General features: G+C 33.3%; 3 protein-coding genes and 1 long non-coding RNA gene across 8 annotated transcripts; 2 read left to right on the plus strand and 2 right to left on the minus strand.

Annotated features, from left to right (window-relative positions):
• The first annotated feature begins 1,768 nt into the window (after positions 1-1,768).
• LOC111005105 (uncharacterized) lies at positions 1,769-5,475 on the plus strand. The gene is made up of 3 exons (XM_022276492.2): positions 1,769-2,654; positions 3,862-3,942; positions 4,594-5,475. Exons 1-3 carry the CDS (start codon positions 2,279-2,281, stop codon positions 5,019-5,021), a joined length of 885 nt encoding a protein of 294 aa, XP_022132184.1. The 5' UTR covers positions 1,769-2,278; the 3' UTR covers positions 5,022-5,475.
• An 821-nt stretch (positions 5,476-6,296) lies between these two features.
• LOC111004834 (uncharacterized) lies at positions 6,297-10,946 on the plus strand. 2 transcript variants are annotated; one of them, XR_002600654.2, is made up of 3 exons: positions 6,367-7,503; positions 8,250-8,398; positions 10,807-10,946. It is a non-coding gene; the product is annotated as an uncharacterized LOC111004834 (long non-coding RNA). The 2 variants fall into 2 exon arrangements; XR_002600653.2 differs by lacking the exon at positions 10,807-10,946 and having other exon boundaries at positions 6,297-7,503; positions 8,250-8,893.
• Positions 9,207-17,301, minus strand: PC-MYB1 (Homeodomain-like protein). 4 transcript variants are annotated; one of them, XM_088127388.1, is made up of 12 exons: positions 17,117-17,301; positions 16,285-16,453; positions 16,075-16,132; positions 15,724-15,781; positions 14,983-15,077; positions 14,760-14,863; positions 14,439-14,567; positions 12,515-14,189; positions 12,095-12,435; positions 11,452-11,566; positions 10,835-11,077; positions 9,207-9,604 (listed from the first exon to the last, which is right to left on the minus strand). In XM_088127388.1, exons 2-12 carry the CDS (start codon positions 16,359-16,361, stop codon positions 9,479-9,481), a joined length of 3,021 nt encoding a protein of 1,006 aa, XP_087983514.1. In that variant the 5' UTR covers positions 16,362-16,453; positions 17,117-17,301; the 3' UTR covers positions 9,207-9,478. The 4 variants fall into 4 exon arrangements, with proteins under 4 accessions (XP_087983514.1, XP_022131744.1, XP_087983513.1 ...); XM_022276052.2 differs by having other exon boundaries at positions 16,285-16,497; XM_088127387.1 differs by having other exon boundaries at positions 16,285-16,497; positions 17,093-17,301.
• A 1,583-nt stretch (positions 17,302-18,884) lies between these two features.
• On the minus strand, positions 18,885-23,218 carry LA1 (La protein 1). Its single transcript, XM_022276167.2, has 10 exons — positions 23,063-23,218; positions 22,879-22,957; positions 22,534-22,683; positions 22,152-22,294; positions 21,555-21,703; positions 21,314-21,415; positions 20,828-21,221; positions 20,185-20,332; positions 19,574-19,658; positions 18,885-19,446 (listed from the first exon to the last, which is right to left on the minus strand). Exons 1-10 carry the CDS (start codon positions 23,111-23,113, stop codon positions 19,356-19,358), a joined length of 1,392 nt encoding a protein of 463 aa, XP_022131859.1. The 5' UTR covers positions 23,114-23,218; the 3' UTR covers positions 18,885-19,355.
• Positions 23,219-23,671: the final 453 nt, after the last annotated feature.

Raw genomic sequence — 23,671 nt, forward strand, 5'->3', positions numbered from 1 at the left:
TACATTATCATTGACTAAATTTAATCTATATTTTTCTAGACATGTCATAGAATAACTATAATATTAATTATTTGTTGACATGTCAATATTTCAATTGACATATACATGTATCATAGATTCGACATCAACTAAATCAGCATTCAAATATTATTTAAAAAGATCGAAAAATATTAAATATATATAAAAAATCACCATCTATAAACATCGACGTTTATCAATATTTCCATCAATGTATCCGTAAAATTGAGACATTAACATTTATATGAATATCAATATTTAAAACCTTATATGATAATTCATCATTTAGTTTACGAGAGTATAATTCATTTGATCTGCTAAATTGGCTCATACATAATCCTAATCTAATTGTCGAGATTTAAAGTTATTCATTGTGTTAGCATAATAAACATCTCTACTGGTTAGAATGCAAATAAATGAAAATTCTATTAGTTGAACTGAAAATTATATATTAAAGTTTTTTAAAAAGTTTGTTTCATTCCATAATTCTTTATGCATTATTGGGTTTCTAACACCTTTTAATCGTTTTTGTGAAACTTCCGTATAAATAAATATTAACTTATAAAATTTGATTCAATGTTAGATAATATGTAAATAAATATTTGAGATATTAACAATTTTTTTTTTTTGCTATACAATATTTTGAATGAGTGATTTGAATGATCCAAACTAACATTTTCATGGTTAGATTATATTAAGTTTATTATTAATAATAATTATTTGAGTTTGATAAATTTATAACCTGAATAATTAGATTGGGTCTAAAAAGTACTTTGACCCAACTTACGGTAGTATGAGTACCTTAGTTTATTATTTTTAGGTTGAATTATAAGTGCAGTTCAAAATTTTGTGTATGTGTTCAACATGTTTCTTAATTATTTTTTTTATTTTGTATTTAATAAATTTATGAACTTTAAAAAAATTATAATAGATTATTAAATTTTCAATGTTATATCTAAGGTTTTAAATGTCGATGTCGATGAAAATGTTGAGGTCTCAATTTCGTGGGAATATGGATAAAATGTCGATATCAAAGGATATTTCTTTAAAAGTTAGAAAATTTTAAAAACCGTAAAAAATATTTAAATGAATAAATAAACATTTTCCTATTTCTAAATTAGTTAAAAATAATTAATCTTTATGTATGTATTAGTGGTATTTTGTTGATATTTCTTTTGTCGATTTTCTTGTACTAGGATACAAATGTTGATTTACCTATTATGTCGATGTTGAACCCATGAAAACATGGATATGTCGATGGAAATGTCAAACGTGTTCATGGGGTTATATCTAATACTTTTGACTTATTCAAATAGGTTAGATACAAGATTACGAGTTTAAGAGTTTATATGTTAATTTTTTAAAACGTAAAATAAGTAAAAATCTATTAAATACAAAATTGAAAAAAAGAATACAAAATTAAAAGTGAGTATCTAATAAACACAAATAGAACTAAGCTTTTGGGATAATATTATTTTTATAAATCACCAAACAAATACCAAATGTTGGTATTTGGTAAGTCTAAGTTATTTTATTTATTCATTTAGTTGATATCAACAGTTATATTTGATAAACATTTTTTTAATCAGATCTAATAAAAGAGAGGTCAAATTTTTAATATATGTTAAAAAACCAATAAAAATTTACAATAAATCTTTTTCAAAAAAAAATTACAATAAATACTTAAAAATTTTCAAATTTACAACGAATTAAATACAGAAATTCTGGATAAAAAATAGGATTTAAACCCAAAAAAAGAAAGAAAGAAAATACATATTAACCCTGCGGTCGCCGGAAGGCGCCGATCACTGTACAGAGAACCGCCAAATCCCGAAGATCGTGCGATTCTGGTGGGGAAGAAATGTGAATTGTAGATTCAGCCTGAAAGCTACGGTAACAGTTTACCTCTCTTCTCTCTCTCTCTCCCTAAACCCATTTTCAACTTCTCCCACAAATCACTGGAACAAGCAATTCCCCGTTCAACCGCCATTTCAATTAGGGTTCATCGGAGATCGTCAATAGTCGCATGAAGTCCTAAACCAAGATCAATTATCAACTTCCCTTCACAAGAAACCATAATCTATTAGTATTTCTGGATAGCCTTCTGCTTAGTTGTTGCAATTCGGTATTCGATTCTGGCTGGATCCATTGTATATGTGACATGCCAAGAATTAGTTCTAAACGAAGATTTCTATTCAGTTAGCTGTCGTCCTGATCGGGTTTGAGCTAGGTTTTGTGTGACGAGGAATCTTCGGCTCAGATGGCAATTATTGGAGACGCACTTCGCCAGGCGTTCATGCCAAAGCACGAGTATGAGAACCTCCGCGAAGAAGAAAAAGCTTGGGGCAAGCTTCAGAAACCGTTGGTTATGGCTCTCGTGGCTTTGATAGGGCTCGCAATTATTGTATGCACTACTATTAGTCTGAACATAGTCTTCCCCAACGACATCGCAAATAGACCATTCTGCAACGACAGGAGGCTTCAGCCTCTCCCCGTAAATGGAAAAGGAGGCGAATCTGATTTTGTTCTTGGAGCTTTTTATCTCACGAATCAAGAAATCGTGGACTATTATTGGATGCTCGTGTTCATCCCCTCAGTAGTCGCATTTGCTGCATCGGTTGTCTATCTTGTTGCGGGTAAGCGGCATTTATTATACTCTTTTAGGCGTTAGCAGGAGATTTTGGATCCGCGATTATGAGAGTCCATTGGTTTTGGCTCAATTAATAAGATTTTGACTTCTTTTAAGTGAGTTTAAGAAGTAGGGACTTGTTTTTGATTATGAAAGATTTTGACTTGTTGCTCGGGAGTTGAATTTGACTAATTTCTGCAGTGGGTTAAGATCGAGACTTGGAAAGTTACTTGTAGTAGAGGTAGGTTGGTTTAAATGTGTCTGTGAAAATACATAGTCATCAATATGTGATTTGTCGATGTGTGGACCATTCCCTATTTGCAGTTAAATGTATGCATCAACAAATCTTCATGGTTTCTGGTTAGCTATTTCAATTAGAATTGTCCCTACACAACAAAGCTAGTTGATGAAAATTTGCGTCAATGGTTTTCAGCTATATGCCAAGCCTGCACCCTACATAACTTCCGTTCAAGAGGTCCATCATATATTTTTCAGATATAAGAGTCTTTTGTATTATGTTTTTTCTTTAAACCTGCCGAGGATAAACCAAATACCAGTTAGAGGAGAGTTATGCGATTACTTTAATAGCAGAGGAAGCAATGGTACCAGAAATAAAAGTCTGAATATCTTCTTCTTTATCTATTGGTATTGGCTGTTTAGAGTTTTCTCTCCTAGTTAATTTTTTACGTATTCTTTCGATGGTGCCAAATGATATAACAGACAAGATGGGTTGTCATCTCTACGCAAGAGGACAATCCTTTATCTGTAGGAGGAATCATGCCAATTTCTATTTTTTTAGCTTACTCGCCCCTTAAGATTCCTAAGTTTCCTTCTTTCTTTACAATCAAGCTGCTTTTGTTCTGAGTCACTTCTGATGTTTGGTTTGAAACTTTGTTGGAGTTTAGATTTTTACCTCTATGGTTGCATGTTTGCCCATTGGTATGTGTTGCACTCTACCATAGAAAAAAATCTTCGAAAATGTTACACTCTCTTTTACATGCTCCAACTTCCAAACTCTTAAGCGGCATGCCGGTCACATATTTATAATCATGATTTGCAAAATCAGACTTCAGGCTTTGTTTGAATTCTACCAATTTCTTTTATGATGTGTTTGGTTAATTGAACATTGTTTAAGGGTGCAATTATCAAGAAAGTTGTTTTGGGGTTAGTATGAAGTATCTGCTATCTACTTAATTAATTAACGTATATTGCAGGCATAATTGTTGCTTATTCTGGTCCAACTAGACACGGTTGCTTGAAAGTAGTTGAGAATAGCTACTGTGCATCCAGAAGAGGTAAAGCCCTATCTTCTCTCGTGGTTGGCTGCTTTAAGTTCTTGTGCTGTTTGTCATCATTGATTTTGGATGTTATAAAAGAAGGAAAGTATGATAGTTTAAAAGCTTTCTGAGTTCGGATTTTCTTTAGCTGCTTTTAGTCGACTTTTAGTTACTAAAAGAAAAAAGAAGTTCTATTTATCGATTTGTATGAAGTTATTTTTAGAAATAATACAAGATTTTCCACACTGCTAAGTGGAATAACTAAATATATAATGCTCTCCCCTGGTCGGCTGCTTTCACATTCCGTCTTCTTCTAGTTATGGTTAAGTGGAAGGTTTGATGGTTTCCAGTTTTCAGTTTCCTCTATTTCTCCCCGGTCACATACACATACTGAACACACCCCCACCTGCTAAAGGATTGGTGCCCTTAATTCTTTTTTGTCATTTAAACTGGATGTATATCATTATGAAATTTTCTTTTTACCGGAGAAAAGAGGCAAACAACAACCCTTCAAATTTCACACTCATGCCATCTAAGCAACTATATTGTGTTCTATTAAGTTATAATAAATATAATAATGTAAAAGAAATTCTGTATGACTGTCTTTATAATTGCTTTGTAAATGCCCAATTTTTCATATGTATATTTATTTTCTGTTGCTATTTGTAGGTGGAGTTCGCTGTCTTACCATCTTGAATGTTGTTTTTGCCATCATCTTTGGCCTTTTGGCACTATTTCTTGGTTCAAGTCTTCTCACCTTGGGTGGGAGCTGCGCAGTGCCCCTGTTTTGGTGTTATGAGATCACATCATGGGGTCTAGTTATTCTCTATGGAGGAACTGCATTCTTTTTAAGGAGAAAAGCAGCTACCATTCTTGACGAGGGAGACCTCAGTGGTCAAAACCTCGGGCTGGAAATGTTGGTAGCAAATCCCTTGGAGATCACTCCCGATGTGGAAAGGCGTGTCAGTGAAGGATTCAAGGCTTGGATGGGATCTTCTCTCTTATCCTCTGATGAAGAAGATGAATCTGATAGCTACGAAGGCGTAACATCCCATATGAACCATACTAACTCTAACAGGCACATAGCTCCCAAGTAAGTAGTTAGATGTCCATTAATTCAGTTATCGACGGGTAAATTTCGGTTCACTGAAGATCCATCAGGGACAAAGATGCACGGGTGTTTGCTGAGAGTCGACTAATATCATATCGAAATACTTGATACTGATTTCGAGGCTCGGTTGGGAGTGCCAATTTTGTCGAGCTTTGGTTTCATCTGTTCCCATGATCTTGATAGCTTGTGAATAGTTTATAGAACTACTCATCCTCTCCTGCACTCTTTTGGGAGCAGAGTGATGAAAACTTAACCGTTCCTTTTAGGTCTTATATTTAATAACGGTTACTTCTGTTTATCTTATTCTCTTTTTACATTCTGTGTAACCTTTTTGTTTCTTGGAAACTTTTGCTTCAACAGCTTATCCGTAGACTGTAAATTATTGAGTGTGGTTGCTATTAGTTGGAGGCAAGTGTGAAAATTTGTATGTTTTTTAATAACCCGTTTAAAATATATTTTGTAATTTTTCTTTCATACAACCAACGTTTTAAAGTTACCAGACATTGGCTACAGCAACATTATTCCAGCTTCCTCCAATAATTTTTTGGCGTGCAATTTGTTATAAATGATGTCCAGTTGCATCAATCTCACCTGAATTTGTCCAGTTATTGCCACTGATTTTTCTCCCTTCTTTTCGCTGAATATAATATATATTGGAGAAAAATACGCTTTTGGTCTTTGAAGTAGATGTCTATTTGGTCCCTGAAGTTTCAAAATGAACACTTTTAGTTGTCGGATGGTGTAGACAAGGTCTGTCGGAGAAGAAGGAAATGTCTAATGTTCATTTTGAAACTTAGAGACTAAATAGACACCTACTTTAGACCTTGATGATGTATTTTGATGGTGCAACTAAACTTTTTAAAAAAATTTATGCCAGAAGTGAATTGAAATTATACAATCTCATTTTTGGTGGCAGCATTTTTCAGCCTTATAACTGATCTAGGTGCTAATCCGAAGATAACTTAGTAGAAATTATTGGATGGTTTGATAAAAATAATTTATATAAGTACTGATGGGCTTTGGGTTAGTACTTATTTTTTTCTTAGAGGGTAAAGATAAAGGCTATTTACTGCTTCTGAAAAAGTAAAGAGCTGATAAATGTTTTTTTTTTTTAAATAACTTGTTATATTTTTTATTTTAAACAATGGTGAGCCTAAAGCATCTAGGGATCGTATTATTGCTAAAAGTAGAGGTCGGGGCCGACGTCGACGAGATATATTTGCGCTTTAGAAAATGTTGAAATCCGCGCTAAGGTTAAACGGTGAAAGCCCATTTAAAAATAAAAATTAAAAAAGGAAAAAAAAAAAGGTATAAAAGGCTCGTCCTTCTCAGTCGAGGTTGAACTTCCGTTTTCAAACAGTCTGGGCTATGGGGAGAATGGAGAGATTATTCAGTACGCATTCTCAGGTCTCGTCTCTACTTCTCTCGTTGCAGATTTCCGGTAATTTTGCAGTTTCAAACTCCGTTTGTTTTGTACGTGTTCTGTGCGAGTTGATCTTCCGATGCAGGTATGTATTAGTATTATTTCACTGTCTCTGATTCCGGAAATATGTTCACTCTGCTTGATTGAAGAAGCTCCAGGAAAAAGGAGTTTAGATTCTCTCTTTTCTCTTCTTACGCGATGCATCCTTCGCGTTTTTGTTCTTTTTCCAGACGATTTTTTATTTGTCTTTACCATTTTAAACTTCGAATTAGTGGATTTTGGTAAATCAGAGTAATGTAGATTTCTCCAGGCTTAAAATTGATGGAAGACAATCGCATCTATCTTTTTTTTTTCTTTTCCTTTTTTATTATTCTGCCAATATTTTGTGTGCATCATCCATATTATCGCATTTATTTCTATGTTCTTCTGGTCTCTTCATCTCGGTTCAAGCCGTTCCTAAAGTTCGCCCCTCCTGGAAACAGCAATTAAACGACAGGAAGATCAGAAGTATTTGACCGTATATTTTAGGTTGATGCTCTTGATATTCGATCTTCAAATCTTTACTAGTTTTTCGATGATCCGAATCTATAAAAGCAGGCAAAACGTCGATATTTCTATAATCGTCTTTTGTGCAACTGAATTGCTGATAAAAATTTATCCGTGTTGGTAGCATGAATTTTCAAGAGTATGCCAAATATGCGGATATCGAAGAGAGTTGTTTTTGAGAGGCAAATTTTCTCGAATTAATAACCTCTATTGCTCATTAAAATTTTCTGTCGAAATCATATTACTGCTCTTTGGTGATGTTATGCGAAATTCTCTCAACCAATTCATTATTCACAGTCTTGCTGATAGATTCTTATTTTAACTGGTAAGTGACTCTTGCATATGAGTCTTTGACAGATCACATTCTCTACATCCAATTGACCTCAATTTTAGCGGTGTTTTTGATTTCCTAACAAATATTATTATTATGCAGCATCAGCTAAAAGGAAAACGAACTCAAAGTTCTACTCCGGAATGGTTGTCGATGAGGAATAGACCGGTATTGAACTTCAACTTAGTCTTTTTTTCGTTTTTTTTTTCTAAAATTATTTGAGTTTTTTTTTTTTTTTGTCGCTAAATCTCAAATATTAAACTAAATTATTTTATCTTTTTGCTATTTAATTAGAAAAAAATTACAAGATATCATAGTAAAAAGGAAAGAATTTGTATAAAGTTTTATTAACATTCCTCACACTTCCTAAGTTTATAATTTCACTCTTTATTTCGACATTTTGAATCCTTTTCTTTTTTTATATTCTGTACTATGTCATATATATCCGTAATTTAGATAGTATTTAAAGCAGAAAAATAATAAATAAAATCTAAATGGATTGGATTTGCAATACAACCTGTTAGTGAAAAAAGTAAAGTACTAATAAGATTGGATTTTGTAATATCGTGAAATAAGAAAAGGTAAAAAGAAAACAGAAGTTATTTGAAGAACTTTTTTGTGAGTAAAAAACTAACAAACAAAAAGTTAACTGACTTCCTTTGATGGAAATCTTTAAATAAATTCTCCTCATGTTTTTTTCCATTGCTTGAACTTGCAGTAATAAAGTATAAGTCGTTTGTAGGATCAAGAACAACTCTTTCTTCCAAATAGTTCAGAGTAAAAAATAATAATAATAATAATAATAAAACAGAAGGAGCTCTCCTTTCGAGAATATAATACACTACATGCTCACAGTATCACCAGGAGAAAATAAGAACTTTAATAATAATAATTAATCTTCGTAACTTGTTCAGATAGCTATCCAGTGACTGCTATTTATGGAGGATGGTACTAGCTTCATATGATATGAGTACCAATAAGGAAGGTAAAACAGAAGCTGAAAATTAAGAAGCTGAAATCAACAGAGTTATTGGAGAAATTATCGCAATAGTCGCCATACAAGGTAAGAGAATAAAGTCCAGCTCTACAATCATTTCTAAAACATAAACATATATAATCATTGAAATATATTAAACGATGAAATGTTAATTCTGGTCCAACATCAATTAGGAGAGAGATAATATCTCCGGTGAGTCAAGTCTCTTCCCAACAAAAAAATAAAATAAAAAACTGAAGTAGTTTCGGACAAGATGTGTTAAAATATTCTTCTTTAACTAATCTTACCATAGCAACAACTATCATGGATTCATGATAGTTTATTGGTTCAAAGGAGCAAGGTAAATCAAAATGATTTAGAGAGAATGTATACAAACCTCATGATTACCACTTATCTAGAAATTAATTTTCTTGGTGTACGCAAATTAGCATGGACACGAGCAAATGTCGAAGAAATGTAAGGAAAAGATTGTTTTTTTTTTTTTTAATTTAAGAATAGTAAGGAAGAGACTCAACTTAAAAGTAGGTAAAACCAGGTTTATGAGTAAGAATATTTCTATGACTTCCAACATGTTGAGTAGTTAGCAGAATGCATATTTATCACCAAGTAAGAAGATACTTTCTTAGTTTTCAATTGTTTTAGGGTATGTATATGATGATTGCTCCTCTTAGGAAAAAAAATGGAGAATAGATCTCGTCATCTAAACATTTATAGTATTTATTTTCATTTTCCTTTTTCTTTTCAAAAACACAATTGTGATTCAATTTTGATTAACATGAACCATTCACTGAGTATAATTTTCTTTTGAAGTCTTCTAGTTTAAAACCACCTTAACTTTGAAAAATAACATTTTTAAAGCTTTTAACTGACTTAAATACGTGAAAAGAAGGATCCATTCACATTAAAATGGTAAAGTGAGTGAGTTACATTTCTGAATGGTGAACACATACACATCTTTTATCTATTGAATAAAGAATACATTTGAAAGGCCAAACGTAATCCCCTTCTCCCCATATATGTTTTTACTTTTCCCAAAAAGGAAATAATTTAAGAGATTTGAACAAATCATAAACATACATTTTATAAAACAATTAAATTAACTAGGGATCACGATAGCCGAATGCTATTTTTGACATTTTGAAATTTCTATCTGCATCCTTTCAATAAGTAAGAGGAGGGGCTTGAGAAACTTAATGCAGTAGAGGATTTTCGGTTTTCAGTTCCCTTGCCAGGTGTCCCACATTCACTAAAGTCAAGAGTACGTCGCTCCGTCTGCAAAAATTCGAAAGTATATAAAATTTTTAATAAATGTTTTCCTCTTAATTAAGAAAACTAAGAAAACTTGGCGACCGAAGATAGATACAAATTGGCTGTTTGGCAGTTTGTTATGAAAAATCTATATATATATATATATATATATATATATATATATATATATGTATTGTTTTTATTTTAATTTTACCGAGGTAATTTTTAATTTTTATTGTGAAATTATTTTTAGATTTGAAAATTTAAAAGAATTTGTTATTCAAAAAATGTCACCATGGGACAAAGGAGAGAAAATTAAATTATGTTTGTTAACTAGTATTTTCTAAAAAAATTTAAAAGCCTAAGCATAAGCACAATCTAAAACCTAAAAGTAGAAGTTTAAATTTATTTGTTCAAAATTTTTGTTTCTAAATTTGGCTATAATTTCAAAAATGTTTTTTTTTACATAAAAAATGTCTTTTAGAGAGTATAAAATAAAGAAAAATATTTACTTTAAAATTTAAAATACATTTTTAATAAATAAATTTAATTTTTTAAAACAAAAAAAATAATAAAATTATCATGTGGACATAAATTTTACTAATATGTAAAAAATATATAGTTAATATAATTAAAATGAAAAATTACAAAATTCTGTATTTTTCTACATATTACATATAAAATTTTTTTCCGTGCTTAAATAAAATCCAATAATATGGTCGTCAAACAGTCATATATACGTGTTTTTAAGTTTAAATACGAAATCAGTCCTACACCAATTTGGCAAATACTATACGAAAGGAAAGAATTTTTTTCTTACTTTCTTTTAATCACATAACAAAACAATATATTTTTAGGATAAGACTTAAAAATAGTATTTAGGTATTATGTTTTTGATAACCAAGAGAGAAATATATATATAACGATACAGAAGAAAGATATTTTATATATTTTTTTAAAAACAATGAATTGTTATCAACTTTTTAATAGTGATCAATACCTACTGGATTAATATTAGAGCATTGTTCTATTTTTAAACATTATGTTACCATATTTTTTTAAAAGCAACATCTTTCTTGGTTTTACATATATGATATCCAAATGTTAGGGCTAGTTTCTACATTTTAAAAGTTTCGATTATTTCTGTAAACTTAAAAGGCGCCCATAAATGTGATATATCATATTTGATTCTGTTATTTTTGTGATTTCCTCCATGAAAACTAAAGTGAGAAAGAGATGAGAGAAAAAACGTACCAAAATATCCGGAGCCGAAGTGGAACGGACCCTTTGCTGGGAGTTGGTTACGTGATTCTTCTTCTTCTCGTTGTACTGATTCTCAAATTTCCCTCGTCTTCCCTTCAAAAGGGATTGTGGCGTTTCGTTTCCCAGAACCTCCTGAGCGTTTGCACACGCGGCGGCAGTGTGCTCACCCACCTGTTTCATCAGCCCAATTGCATCGTAGCTCCGATCCGCTGGGCTCATAAAGTATCCAACATCCTGAACATACGCTCAGACCATTAGAGCAGAAGAAAAAACAAAATAGGTTTAAAAACTATCACCCTTGATTCTTACATTTGTACTCTCAAAATGTTTGTTTTGTTTATTTCAAATATTTGTACTCTCTAAATGATTATTTTGTTCATTTTTAAAAAAGTGAACATTTTAGTTTCCATTGCTAAAATTTCACACAATAAATTAATGGTGTCATGAAATAAAAATGAAAAAAAGAGGACTAAAATATTCCTTTCCTAGAAATACAGACGTTGAAACAAACGTTCTGAAGTGCGTGAACGAAAATTATTAGAAGTCCAAAAATCAAAATGAACCAACAAACAAAAAATAAAAAGAGAAACTAGAAGTTATAATAATACCTCCATTGGTAAGTCGGTGTCCATTCTTGGACCAAATAGAAAAGAGTTGATGAACCAAGGAGACTTCCATGCCGATGGCGATTCGATGCTTCTCTTGAACGGAGTTCCACCAAATCTAGAAACAAACACCATCAACTAAGAGGCCGTTCCAAATACTTGAGGAAAAGAGTATTAAGCTATTACCCAATTTAAAAGCTATAAATAAAGAGATGACTAAATTATAAGTTTAATCCCTAAACCTTTCAATATTGTGTTTATGGGTCCTTGTGTCTAATAAGTCCATAAGCTTTCAATGTTATATTAATAGATGTTTAAATTTTAAAAGTGTCACGACATTTTTCAAAACCTGGACACTTAAAATTCAGGAACCTATTTGATACAAAATTAAAAATTTAGGGAATTATTTGACACTTTTTCATATTTAAAGACCTATTAAACTTTTTAAGTTCATGGATTAGAATTGTAATTTAGCTTAAAAAGATGGGCAAATGTTGATGGCGTAGGAATTTAACATGCTATGGAAATCAGAGTAGGGTAAGAGAGTCGTAAGAAAATTTTGCGGGAGTAACTGGGATTGTGTATGGATTCCTTCCAGAAATTACTATTAAAAGGTAAACTGAGGAGTTGGAGAAGTAAATCTTACATGGTTACAGTTTCAATGGAGGACTCCTTTGTGGCATTATCACCCATAACCTCAGGGGGCGCTGTCGTGTACTCGGAGTTTAGGCACGTAGCTGTTGGAGGATGGCTTTCGTGACTCGTTCCACTGGCAACAGGACATTTTGCAACTGCAAATTGATTGTCAGATGATAACTTTGAAGGAAAGTCTTGATCTTGTGAAGTTGTTGAGGCTCTACACTGAATTTCAGTAATTCCTGCACTTGAATTCCTATCTTCATCTCCTTTAACACCATTATGGTTGGTCGAATATAAGAGCGAGTCGTTCAGGTAGCATTCAGCAAGGACACGTGAAGGCTGTTGCACCTGAGTAAGGACGAGTCTCATGATCATTTTACGAGTCAATCGAAAATAATTTGAGAAGAAGACATAGAAAGTAACTCACTATTTGGCCAACAGATTCGAGACCCTCAGTTGTCACAGCATTGTCCACTTCTTGCTTTATGTTCTCCTGGAAACTGCAGCTATCTGAAATTTTCTCCGGAAGCCCATTGCTTGGCTTCTCTTGCCTCACTTCCCCTGAAGGATTAATATTTTCTTTGTCTTCAGTGTTTCTAGAGTTGATTGTCTGGTGCGATGGATTACTCTGAGATGTTCTACTAATGCCAACATCAATCTCTTGCTTTTTGTCACTTCGTTTCTCCGACAAAGGAGAAAAGAACTCTCTATGGCGTTTCTTCAAGATTGATGGAGTATTAGTGAAAGTTTTAGCGGCACTTTTCAACACAGCATCTGGACTATCATCACGGGAAGGCGAATTCCATAACCTATATGGTGTAAGACAGTTCATAGACGACATCATAAGTTGACGGATACCCAGGGGACTGTATTCTTGCTGCATTTCACTGGCGGATGGTGCAAGATCACAGCTAAGGAATGGAACATCCAAGCTTGGAAATCGAGGAGGCTCATAACAAAGAGCCCCAAGGTCCTGTTGATCTGAATGTGTATTCTCTCTTTCACAAAAAGTATTTACAGGAACCAGATTTGATGGATCCTTTGAGTTCTGCTTTTGGACTTCTGTACTCTTCAAACCATCCTTGGGAGGAGTGCCAGCAGATTCATTGGAGTAGATAAAGCCATCACGTCCATTAGCTACAAGCTCTTGTTCGAGAGTTTCAAATATATGACTGGCTTCACTGGTATATACATAAGTATCATCATTAGCAGAAACCAATAAAGGAGCTAGAAAAGGTTGAGAACATGAGTTATCCAGAACACCGGATCTTGAATGATGATACAATTGCAACGATAAGTTTCTATCTGTTTCAGATATTTCAATGTTTGACGATTGACAGTGCAAAGGACGTGCATATCCACTCACGTCAACCATATCTGTGCCATCCCTTGTATTTTCAGAAGGAAAAGATTCATTGTTTATAGCATCTGAAAATAGGACCCTGCAACATTCATAATCAGATATCAACATATGTTCAGCTTTATCTGAAGCCCTAGCCATATTTTCGACAGCAGAGGCACTAAATCCAACAGAAGCTTGATGTGAAACATTCTCTACTTCCTGGGATCCAATTGCTTGAAACTGTGACAACTCCTGATGACCTAATTCTAGTGAAGAAATATTTGGTATTTCGTACAAATTATACTGGTTATCCCCAGTTGCAGAAGTTTTGCAATCCTGTGAGAAATTTTGGTCAGGGGGTTTCACATAGCAACCCAATTCACAGAGCATTTCGGGAATCAAAAAAGTGACGTCATCCAAAGAAGTATGATATTGCTCCGGGCAACGTGGTGTTGAGATTGGTTCCTCTTTTAGAAAAGCATCTTCAGCAAATTGGCATTCCTCTTTTGTGCGTGTAACCGCATTGGAGCAAGCAACCATAGCTGAATTTTGACTGACTTCAGATATGTCCTCTGTTTCTGTCCCTTTAAGACTGCTATCATCTATACTGCTCTGCAGCCTTGAAGATGAAAGCATAGGTAGGCTGGATTGCACTGCATGATGCAGGGGTTGATACTGTTCAAGTAAACCCGATGCCAAGTAAGAATCCAATTTCTTCTTCACAGAACTGTTCCAGTGGTTCTTTATAGCATTGTCTGTCCTGTTGACAATCAAATATACATCATTCTGATGGGTATCTCAGCAGTGTAGAAGATAAATTCAAAACAATGAAGCTCTGAAAAGGAGAGTGCACTCAAGCAAGTCATACATCAATTAACATGAAGAACCTCATAAGGAATTACAAGTAATGTGCGAGTAAAAGAACAATACTTCATAACACAGAAATGCTCTTTATAAAAGATAAATACTGAAAATCCGAGCATCTATGTTGCACAGAATTTGAACTTACCTGCCAGGCAAGAACTTTGTTAGCTCTGCCCATCTGTTTCCATATATTTGATGAGCACGAATAAGCGCCAACTCCTCTTCCTGTGTCCATGCCTCCTTGTTTATGGCAGGATTTAGATGATTGTGCCACCTGATTTAATAAAAAGTTAAAGTTTATGTAAAAAAATTTTACAGAAAAAGAACCAGAAGGACCATGCATGACAAAGTCGGCGGAAACATGGACAGCACAACTCAATAAATATGTATTGACATCAATAGTCCACAGTTAACTTCAGGAAGTGAAAATATTAAAGGTGTCACATCAGAGAATTTCTGATCATACCTTTCCCTACATTGCTTACCGATACGTCCAGGTAAGTGTTGTGCTATGGTGGACCACTTCTTAGGTCCATACTTCTTCACCGATTCAACAATTATTTCATCTTCCTATATACGGTTTCCAAAATAACTCATCAGGTCATAAAAGAAAAGTGGGTAATCAAGTGAAAACATGTATATAAAGAGATAATTAATACAAGAGAGAATTACTGTCTTTGACAGACAACCTCTTTGGACCAGGGACCTTTAACAAGTTCTGGATTCAAAACCTTCTGCCACCTATGTAGACATTGTACATCTGTCCGATCCTTGAAGCATTCCGCTACATACAACCAAATTTGAGATTAGGCAACTGGCTTATAGGACATCATAAAAGTGAAACAATGTGAAGATCATTAAATAGCCCTTGATTGGAAAAGAAAGCAAGCGTCAATGCAAACAATCATAAGCAAGTATGGTTTTGATGAATATTGATCATCAAGATTAAAATATCCTAAGTTCCTAACAATTGCATGTAGTATTTGGCTACTCATGAGAATCGAACCAAAAACCTAATGATTGCATGTAACAGACAAGACGCATGAATTTTTTGTCTCCTTTGCTCTTCATATCCCTCCAAGCTCCATGCACAATATCATAAAGTAAAATTTAATAATATGAACTAGTAATCCATTCTATCTATTCTATCTAAGACTAAAACAATATGTCAAATATTATCTTTAAATTTATAGCTCCCTAATTCCTAGTTTTGCAATATCATGAACCCACAGTTGTTCTCTGTTCATATTAGGTAAAGAGGCAATTAGCTGAAGTACCTAAACAGGTTGGTTAGCCAACATATTGAATTGGTTAACAAATATTACCAATGTGAAAGTCCCAAATGTACGAATGATTACGAAGGAAGAGAAGTGTTCCAGGTGTTGGCAGCAATAATTGTAAAGAGAAAAAATGTATATTTTCATCATTACCTATTTTCTTCCAGTTCTTGCCTTTGAAACTTTGGACTGCTTTCCGCAAGATTTCATCCTAATCAAATAAGACGTCCATCATACAGACTAAGATATAAGGAAGAAATGGAATTGAGATTGATACTTCAAATTTGAACAATGAAAAGCAATAACATACACTTCCACTTCAGTGTGAATAACTAATTATGGTGTACTAAGTGAAGAAGGTTAAGCTCTTCATAGAGATGGAAGGAATGATAAATATATAAAGCAAACCTAAATTGATTGAAGAAATTTTGTTTGTAGGAAAAAAGTTTTAAAGGACCAAAATGATTATATGTTCTTCTGCATCTCAATAAAATAGTAGGTTACCTCTTCAGCTGTCCATTGGCCTTTTGTGGAACGCCTTGTAGGGCCACTTGTCCTCCGGCTAGAAGTTGTTCGATCATATGTACAAATTTGGATAAGTAATATGGCTTTGATACTCTCAGTCAAAGCAAAATTAAATACAAGGAGAATTGATAAGTAGATGAACATGAGATCCAACTAGAAGAAGGTAGATGATTTTTCAATAGAAATTACCTATGCAGAGCTCGAATATTCTGACCACTGTCACCAGGCACATCTAAAGGAGTACAAAGCGCTGGATCACCTTCCATAGTTCCTCGACTGGCAAGTAAAGCTGCATAGCCCAAATCCAACTCTACTGCAACTCTCTACCGAATATTTCCTCCAAATCATTCTACTCTTCCTAAGAAGAGGCAGAAGTTACTTCTCATTCGACAATCAGATGAACTGCAGAAACGAAACATATATCGATGGAAATCATCAGACTCAATTCCTGAGGCGGAGTAACTGAAGTCAACAAAACGCTACTGAAAGATCAAACAAAAGATAGAAAAAAATCATTATATTCGGAATCCGTCGTCTCGAACCATTACAATCGAAGATCTCTGGAGTTCAAATTTTAAAGATGAGCAAAGAACAACCAGAGGCCCTCGCTTCTAGGTTTCAAGAACGCATTTCCGGCAAGGTAAATAATCAACCTAACTCGAAAGAAGTTACTCTTAGAAAATCAAAATCGGAAGCAATCAAATCGTTAAAGCTCCGACACACACGAATTGGAGCTAAACTCAAAATTAAACTAATAACGTACTCCAGAAATCCACTTTCAAACGAATTTATAGATGAAATACCAACTATAATCAGAATCACCATTGAATCAAACGAAACGAAAGAAAGAAAAACGCATGGCGTCGATTGGAAGAAGGCCTGATTAAACAGATCGAACTTACAAATTCAGTAGAAATAGAACGCTTATAAAAACAACTTCGCCTACTTCACTGGCGAAAAAGCGAAATGCAGATGAGCAGACGAAGATGTTAAAAACCTGGACATTGCAATCAATCAATACCTCGAACGCAGGCAGATCCAAGAGAGAAGAATCAAGCGAGCGAGCGAGAGAGAGAGGGGGGGAAAAGATGAGCGAGATCAGAGTGAAGCCATATTCAAATACGAAGAGGGCGGACTGAGAGATTCAAACCCTATGGTTAAAGTCAATCAAGTTTTTGAAATGCTGGACCGTAGTCGATTTAACGCCTATGAGACTAGCGGCCATTTTTGTACCTTAAATTCAACCGGTTCTTTTCGAAAAGTTCAAGTTCAACGGGCATTTCAATTTTCAATTATTATTTCTTTTTCATTTTTCAAATTACAAATATATCTCTTCTCTAATTTTGTCCCAATTTCCAAAAAATTAATTATAAAATTACGATTATTTTTTTATAATTATGTGTTACTAGTAATATTAACTAAATGATGACATATTTTCAAAAAAAAAAAAACTAAATGATGACGTGAAAAGAAGGTATAAGTATTAATTACAGTATGATCCAAAAGTCCATAGTTTGAAAGTATATATACTTTACAAAAAATAGGAATCTTCATCATCTCGTATCGTTGAATTAAAAAAAAAAGACAGAAAAATCTAAGTGGGAAGTTAGAAAAATTAAAATGATATTGCTAACGTATAATGTTTCTTGAAATTAAGAAATATTTATAGCTTAAAATTCACACTTTTTTATTTGGTTACCCACTTCTTTCTGATATTTGTTTACAAAATTATGTCAAATTAATCCTATGCCTAATAGATATTATTTCCTTTAATAATATCAACAAGTGCTACCTAAAAATTATAATCAAAAGTCTATAGATATAATAAAATTTTTAAATGAGTATAAAAAATAAAAGAAATAACAAAAAATTTTGAGACAAAATTCATAATGTAACCTTAATTAAAAAAAACTATAGAATAATTCTATATCATAGATTTTATTGCAAAATATATATATATATATATATATATATATTTCTTCTTTTTTAAAGAAATTTCATTGCAATAAAACCATAATTGAAAGTAGATTTTTTTTAGTTCAAGGAAATTTGTTATTACATAAAATTAAGGTAAAATGCTATCTTTATTCTTTATTTTCGGACACATATATTTTAGTTTATATACTTACAAATGTCCAAATTAAATCCATATACTTTCAAATGTCCAAATTAATCTCTATGTTTTACTAAAAGCATAGAAAAAGGGAGTCCCTTTGTTTTTTTAGACAGGTTCCATTAGGTCCAAATTAAAAGTTTGAAAAATATGACATTCCGCCCCCTTCTTTTTTTAATGGACTAGAGGCCGTTTTTTAAATTTATTACAAGTATAAACGGCCTCATTTCATAATTTAATTTTCTGTTTTTCACTTTTTAAAAATTATAATTGATTTCTCATCAAATTTTTATGTCTCGCGACATTTAAATTACTAGCCAATTTTCAAAAGAAGAGGCCAGTTTTAAAAAATTATTATCATCTTTAATTTTCAAAATTCTACTTCGAATTTGATAGCATTTAAAAAAAAAAAAAATATATATATATATATATATAACTAACCGAAGCTGAAAGAATAATTTTCAAAAGACCTTGACCAAAAATTAAAACTACAATCCGACCATTATAATTAATTATGATTTTCTTTCCCTTGCACTCCTTTATTTAACTTTTTTCTTTTTCAATTGACAGGCTTTTGCCGAAAAATGTCTTCCAAATTTGAAAAGGAAGATTCACATACACCTTTGAATATGGTTCACTTTGAACACGGCAGCAATTCAAATACAAATAATACATCTCAGATCAAAATTTAGAAATTTTTATAAATAAATCTGTAGAATTTAAAATACATTTATAAATAATTAACCATCCCAACTCAATTATGTTCTTTCACTGCTATCACACTACACACTACCACTCCAATTCGGCAGTCCCTATTGACTCTATTTCGTTTTTCACACGCAAAGATTTCCATTATTTTGAGAAACTTGTGAAGTGGGGAAAGAACAAGAAGGATTGAAGAGGCTTGGTTAACTTTTTAGGTTCAAATAATATAGGAAAAAATATTCTAAAACGTAAAAATAGATAAACTAAACTAAACTAAACTTGAGGCTGATAAGTAAAAGACCAGTAGAACCAAACGGCAGGGTGCTTCCTCTCCAAAAATCTCTTTTAACGCATCCAGCAAAATTGCAGCACAACTGCATAGGACACAGAATTCTCCGAGTTTATTCAGGTGATCTCGATCATTGTCATGCCTTCAGGCAGCTCACACCCTTTGAGCCTTATTAGGGCGACCTCGATCGTTGTCATGCCCTCTTGACCGCGCATGCTTTCCACCTCTATGGAATTTACCACCCCTATAGAAATAGGAAGCAGAACAAACAATGAATATTCAATATTATGCAATAACCCAAGTGAACAATGAATATTCAATAGGAATTTCAACAACAATTCAGAGAACTATTCTTCATTTATAATGCAAACCTTCCACGGTTGCCGCCCTTGAAATCACGGTAACGCTTTTCTTGGCTGCTGCGGAGTAGCCTCCAATACTCCTTCTCAGCCTCACCTGAGATCAAAGAAGTATATCCGATATTGAGATGGATACCATTCACACAAGAAATACGGAACAAATTTACTAACCCAAAAGTCCCATTGAAGATAATGGAAATTACAACATTACAAGCCTCCATGCCTCCAAATTCAGTTTTATCACATTAGAAATGCTCGAACGAATATGGGAAAGAAACCAGAAAATGACCATAACCACACTGAACGATTGAAATTATTTTATCCGCATTGTTGTTTTCATGTTTAATAATTTAAAAGCAAAAGAACTAAACTGTTGATTCTCGGCAGATTATGAGACAATAAAAACAGAACACATCCAAAGTAAAAACGGAGTTGAGTTGATAAACTTTGGGTCGGATCCAAGTTTATTAACCGAGAGAACAGAGATAAATTCTACCCTGTGCAGTATGTTTACTTCATTAAAAAAACACGTTCAAGATTAACGAGATAGAAAGAAAGCATTGACATCAACTGTAGCTAATACTTTATTCATTGTTCAAAGAACAGTGAAATTCATATGGTACCTGACACTGGTTCTAAAGCGGCTATACAATTTTTCACTACCAGTCCCCCTTGTTCAGCAAGTACGGCAGCCGCACGAGCTTTCTGGGCAGCTTCAGGATCATCAAACCTGATATAACCCGACTCTTCTCCAATCTTAAAATCAATGTACTTCACAAACCCAACAAACGAAGAGAGGGGGAAAATGGAAAACATAAGAGGCGTCAGAATGGATAGCCTTTAATAAAATCCAAAGGAACTTATTCTTAGTTATTTAAGTAGCAGCATAAAAGAACTGAAAATAGAAAATTGATGCCATCATCCAAAGGAAAATCAGAGTCCAAACGGTCTTTGGATGTCCAGTCAAGAAAAATAGGTAAAGTTGTTATTACAAAGAAAAATAGAAGAAAAGAGAAAACATCCATTCATGGAACAAGATCCCTTTTACAGTTCTAAACCTGCATACTAAGGTTTGAATTTACCGGTAGCACAAATGAAAAAGAATAAGAATGATGTAAGCAGACTTAGGTCCCCCCATGCCCAATAAAAAGCACAAACAGGGAAGGGAAGATAAACTAGTAGATAAAGTAGAGAGCAAATTTCAATTAAACGTTGTGAAAATTTCTAATAGGCACAGCAATTCTAGAAGGAAGACCTTAGAGATACCTTGACGGATCCAAACTTCTGAAAGATAACCTTCAAATCCTCACGAGAAACAACATTCTTGTTGTTTATGGATGCACCAGCTGTAGGTTTTTCCCCAGCCTCTTCATGTTCATTAGACTGCTCTCCCAATTCAGGTTTTTCTTCATTGCCTGAATCGTTATTCTTATCAACTTCTTCATTTTTCTCAGAACTCTTAGAGATTTCGCCATCCTTACTCACATTTGCTTCAGCTGTTTGCTCAGTTTTCTCAGAGTCATTCTTAGAAGAGTCTAATCCCTCATCTACCTTGCATTCAGTAATATCAGTGGCTACATTATGAGATCCATTTTCTTCATCAGAAGTTCCAGATGACACACTTTTCAATGTAAAGGCAACAATCAATCCTTTCGGGTAACTGTAATCATCATGAGTACGATTAAGATGTGTGAAACAGAAGAAAAGTCATAGGCTAACAATACCAGCTATACAAGTCTAATTTATACTTACTATGGTTCCGAGGAAGTATTATTCTTATGATTTGAATTTGAGGTTGAGCGTGAACTTTCAAACTTCTCAGCCTCTTTTGCTCTCTCCTCGTCAAAATCCTTCCTGAAATAGAAATAGTCTTTACAAACATAATAGGGAACGGGATAATGAATAATTTAGGATATTACTATTTTACCGGCAATGGGCTTTCAAAAAATGTCAGAATGAAAAGTTACTTATTGTATTCCAACAATGTCCTTACTTTGGTTTCAATTCTAACTTGGCACCGGCATAAAGCAAACTTTCCTTCAAAGCTTTTTCTGCATCTTCTTCGCTAGAAAACTCAACCAATGCAGTTCCACAGAAAACCCGTTTATCTGCAACATGACGGGGCAGCCTCACACTGTTAACCTGAAATTCAGTGGGAAGTTCTAATATTTAACAATAGCAGTGATAAATATACATATCCTGCAAAATGTCGAGGTAAAAAACCCAATTTAGACTTACAGATTAAGATTTCAGTATCTAGTGTATTATGCACAACAAGATTAAAAAAAAACCAGCTTAAAGTCTGAAATCAAAGAAATAAGGAGGAACCACAATTTCACATTTCATAATCTAAAATTTTCACAATTGTTCAGAAGACGAAGCTACTACAAAATTTTCACAATTGTTCACAATTATTCAGAAGACAAAGCTACTACAAAATGATTCAAAAGTGATTACACCGATAAGCTAGCTAAAACCAATGACATTCTGAAGCTAATGATGAAACAACAACATAACATGTAATATGATACCAACAAATCACCACGAATACAATATAGAAATTAACATCAGTGATGAATAAAAAATCTACCTTTGCAACTTGACCAAAGAAAGCTTCCACATCTTCAAGCTTGACGTTGTATTCAAATGGCGATGCAGCTATGGTTCTAACATCCAATTGTTCTATTAACTCCTCGGGTTTTGAGAGTTCAGTAGTTCTACCAATCTTCTTCCCTGAACCATTCACAATACCAAAATCTATATAATGATAAACTAAAAAGTCCATAACAACCCGTAAATTGGAATCAGATACAACAGCTAATTACATAGCAGGAGCTAATCCGAGCAATGGACCACTGTTGATATTCTCATCAGCATTTTTGCCATTTTCATGAATTCGAGGATTCAATATCATCAATATAAGCAATTATGTTAAATGACAAATTACAGCATTTATACGCGAAAATCCTAACCATCTTCAGAAACTTTGATAGTTGGAGAGCTTCTCAGAGTTTCAGCGACGGCCTTTACAGTATCTTCTGAAATATCGTCTGGGCCCACATCCCCCAATTTAAGATGGTTTCTCATCCGAGTAAACGAACATATTAAAGACAAATTAACCACTGTAATTGCACAGTTAAGATCAACGAAAGAACTTCGTAGGAATGCCCAACAAATAACAATAATCCAAATTAAACTTTCAAACAACCAAAACGGAAACGCGAATTGCAAAGAGGCAATGCTTAATGAGGCCGTGAATTAAACAGAAACAAATATGAAAAACGCAGAAACACATATCATCAAAAGGTGAAGGATACTTCCATCAGGGCTTTCATTGACAGTAGTTTTAAGAAAACCGTCTCTCGGAAGATTACTGTCGCTGAAATAGAACTCGACCTGCAGAAGAAACATCGAACCGATGAATGTTAAAAAAAAAATAAATAAAAAAAGTACAAAAGCACATAGAACTAGGAAGAAGGAGGAATTTTGAACACATTTGACCTGACGAAGCACTTTCTTCGCGGTTTCTTGATCGAGAGAAGAGGTGTCCATGATTGGAAGAAGTTTGAGACGGAGGAAAATCGCGGGCGGGAAGATGCAGAGAGTAGGGTTTCGTTTCCACTCTGAGTTTGGTTATTGTATTTAAAGCTCTAATAATTGATTTTTTGAGCGGTTCGGTTTTTCCACGATTCGGACTTCGGAGTCACGTGCCGTAGAATTAGGCACGATTCAAAACACGAATTTAATTTAGACTTGGGAGTTGGAACTTATTGGGTAATTTCATTTTCTATTTTGTTATTTTTAGGATATCATGTGATAAATATGAGGAAAGACATTAAAACTAAAGCTATAATTAATATTTGTAGGTTAAGGAACACTCATTTATTCTCTAACTTTATTTTGTAACCATTTAATTATTTATATTTTTAAATTGTTAATAATTTAGGAGTTAAATTGTTATAAAATAAAATATTGATACTAATTTAATCTCAACATTTTAATATATAACAATTTTTTTTTTCAAAAAGGGAGATGACAAAAGCTTAAGAACTAAAAGAAAAACGAAGACGAGCAAATGATAGAAATTGAAAAGAACGACATCATAAACTT

This window comes from Momordica charantia (genome assembly GCF_013281855.1).
Source record: "Momordica charantia cultivar OHB3-1 chromosome 8 unlocalized genomic scaffold, Mcharantia_2.0 BLBB01000008.1, whole genome shotgun sequence".
NCBI lineage: Eukaryota > Viridiplantae > Streptophyta > Magnoliopsida > Cucurbitales > Cucurbitaceae > Momordica > Momordica charantia.

Excerpts from the sequence above, each read along its gene's own strand:
- LOC111005105 (XM_022276492.2), top strand. The coding sequence starts at position 2,279 with ATGGCAATTATTGGAGACGCACTTCGCCAGGCGTTCATGCCAAAGCAC. Across the intron at positions 2,655-3,861 it reads GGTTGTCTATCTTGTTGCGG|GCATAATTGTTGCTTATTCT; the intron begins GTAAGCGGCATT and ends CGTATATTGCAG. Across the intron at positions 3,943-4,593 it reads CTACTGTGCATCCAGAAGAG|GTGGAGTTCGCTGTCTTACC; the intron begins GTAAAGCCCTAT and ends TGCTATTTGTAG.
- PC-MYB1 (XM_088127388.1), bottom strand. The coding sequence starts at position 16,361 with ATGGAAGGTGATCCAGCGCTTTGTACTCCTTTAGATGTGCCTGGTGAC. Across the intron at positions 15,782-16,074 it reads GCCAATGGACAGCTGAAGAG|GATGAAATCTTGCGGAAAGC; the intron begins GTAACCTACTAT and ends TTATTTGATTAG. Across the intron at positions 14,190-14,438 it reads ACAAAGTTCTTGCCTGGCAG|GACAGACAATGCTATAAAGA; the intron begins GTAAGTTCAAAT and ends GATTGTCAACAG.
- LA1 (XM_022276167.2), bottom strand. The coding sequence starts at position 23,113 with ATGGACACCTCTTCTCTCGATCAAGAAACCGCGAAGAAAGTGCTTCGT. Across the intron at positions 22,958-23,062 it reads CGAAGAAAGTGCTTCGTCAG|GTCGAGTTCTATTTCAGCGA; the intron begins GTCAAATGTGTT and ends TTTCTTCTGCAG. Across the intron at positions 21,222-21,313 it reads AATACTTCCTCGGAACCATA|TTACCCGAAAGGATTGATTG; the intron begins GTAAGTATAAAT and ends TGATGATTACAG.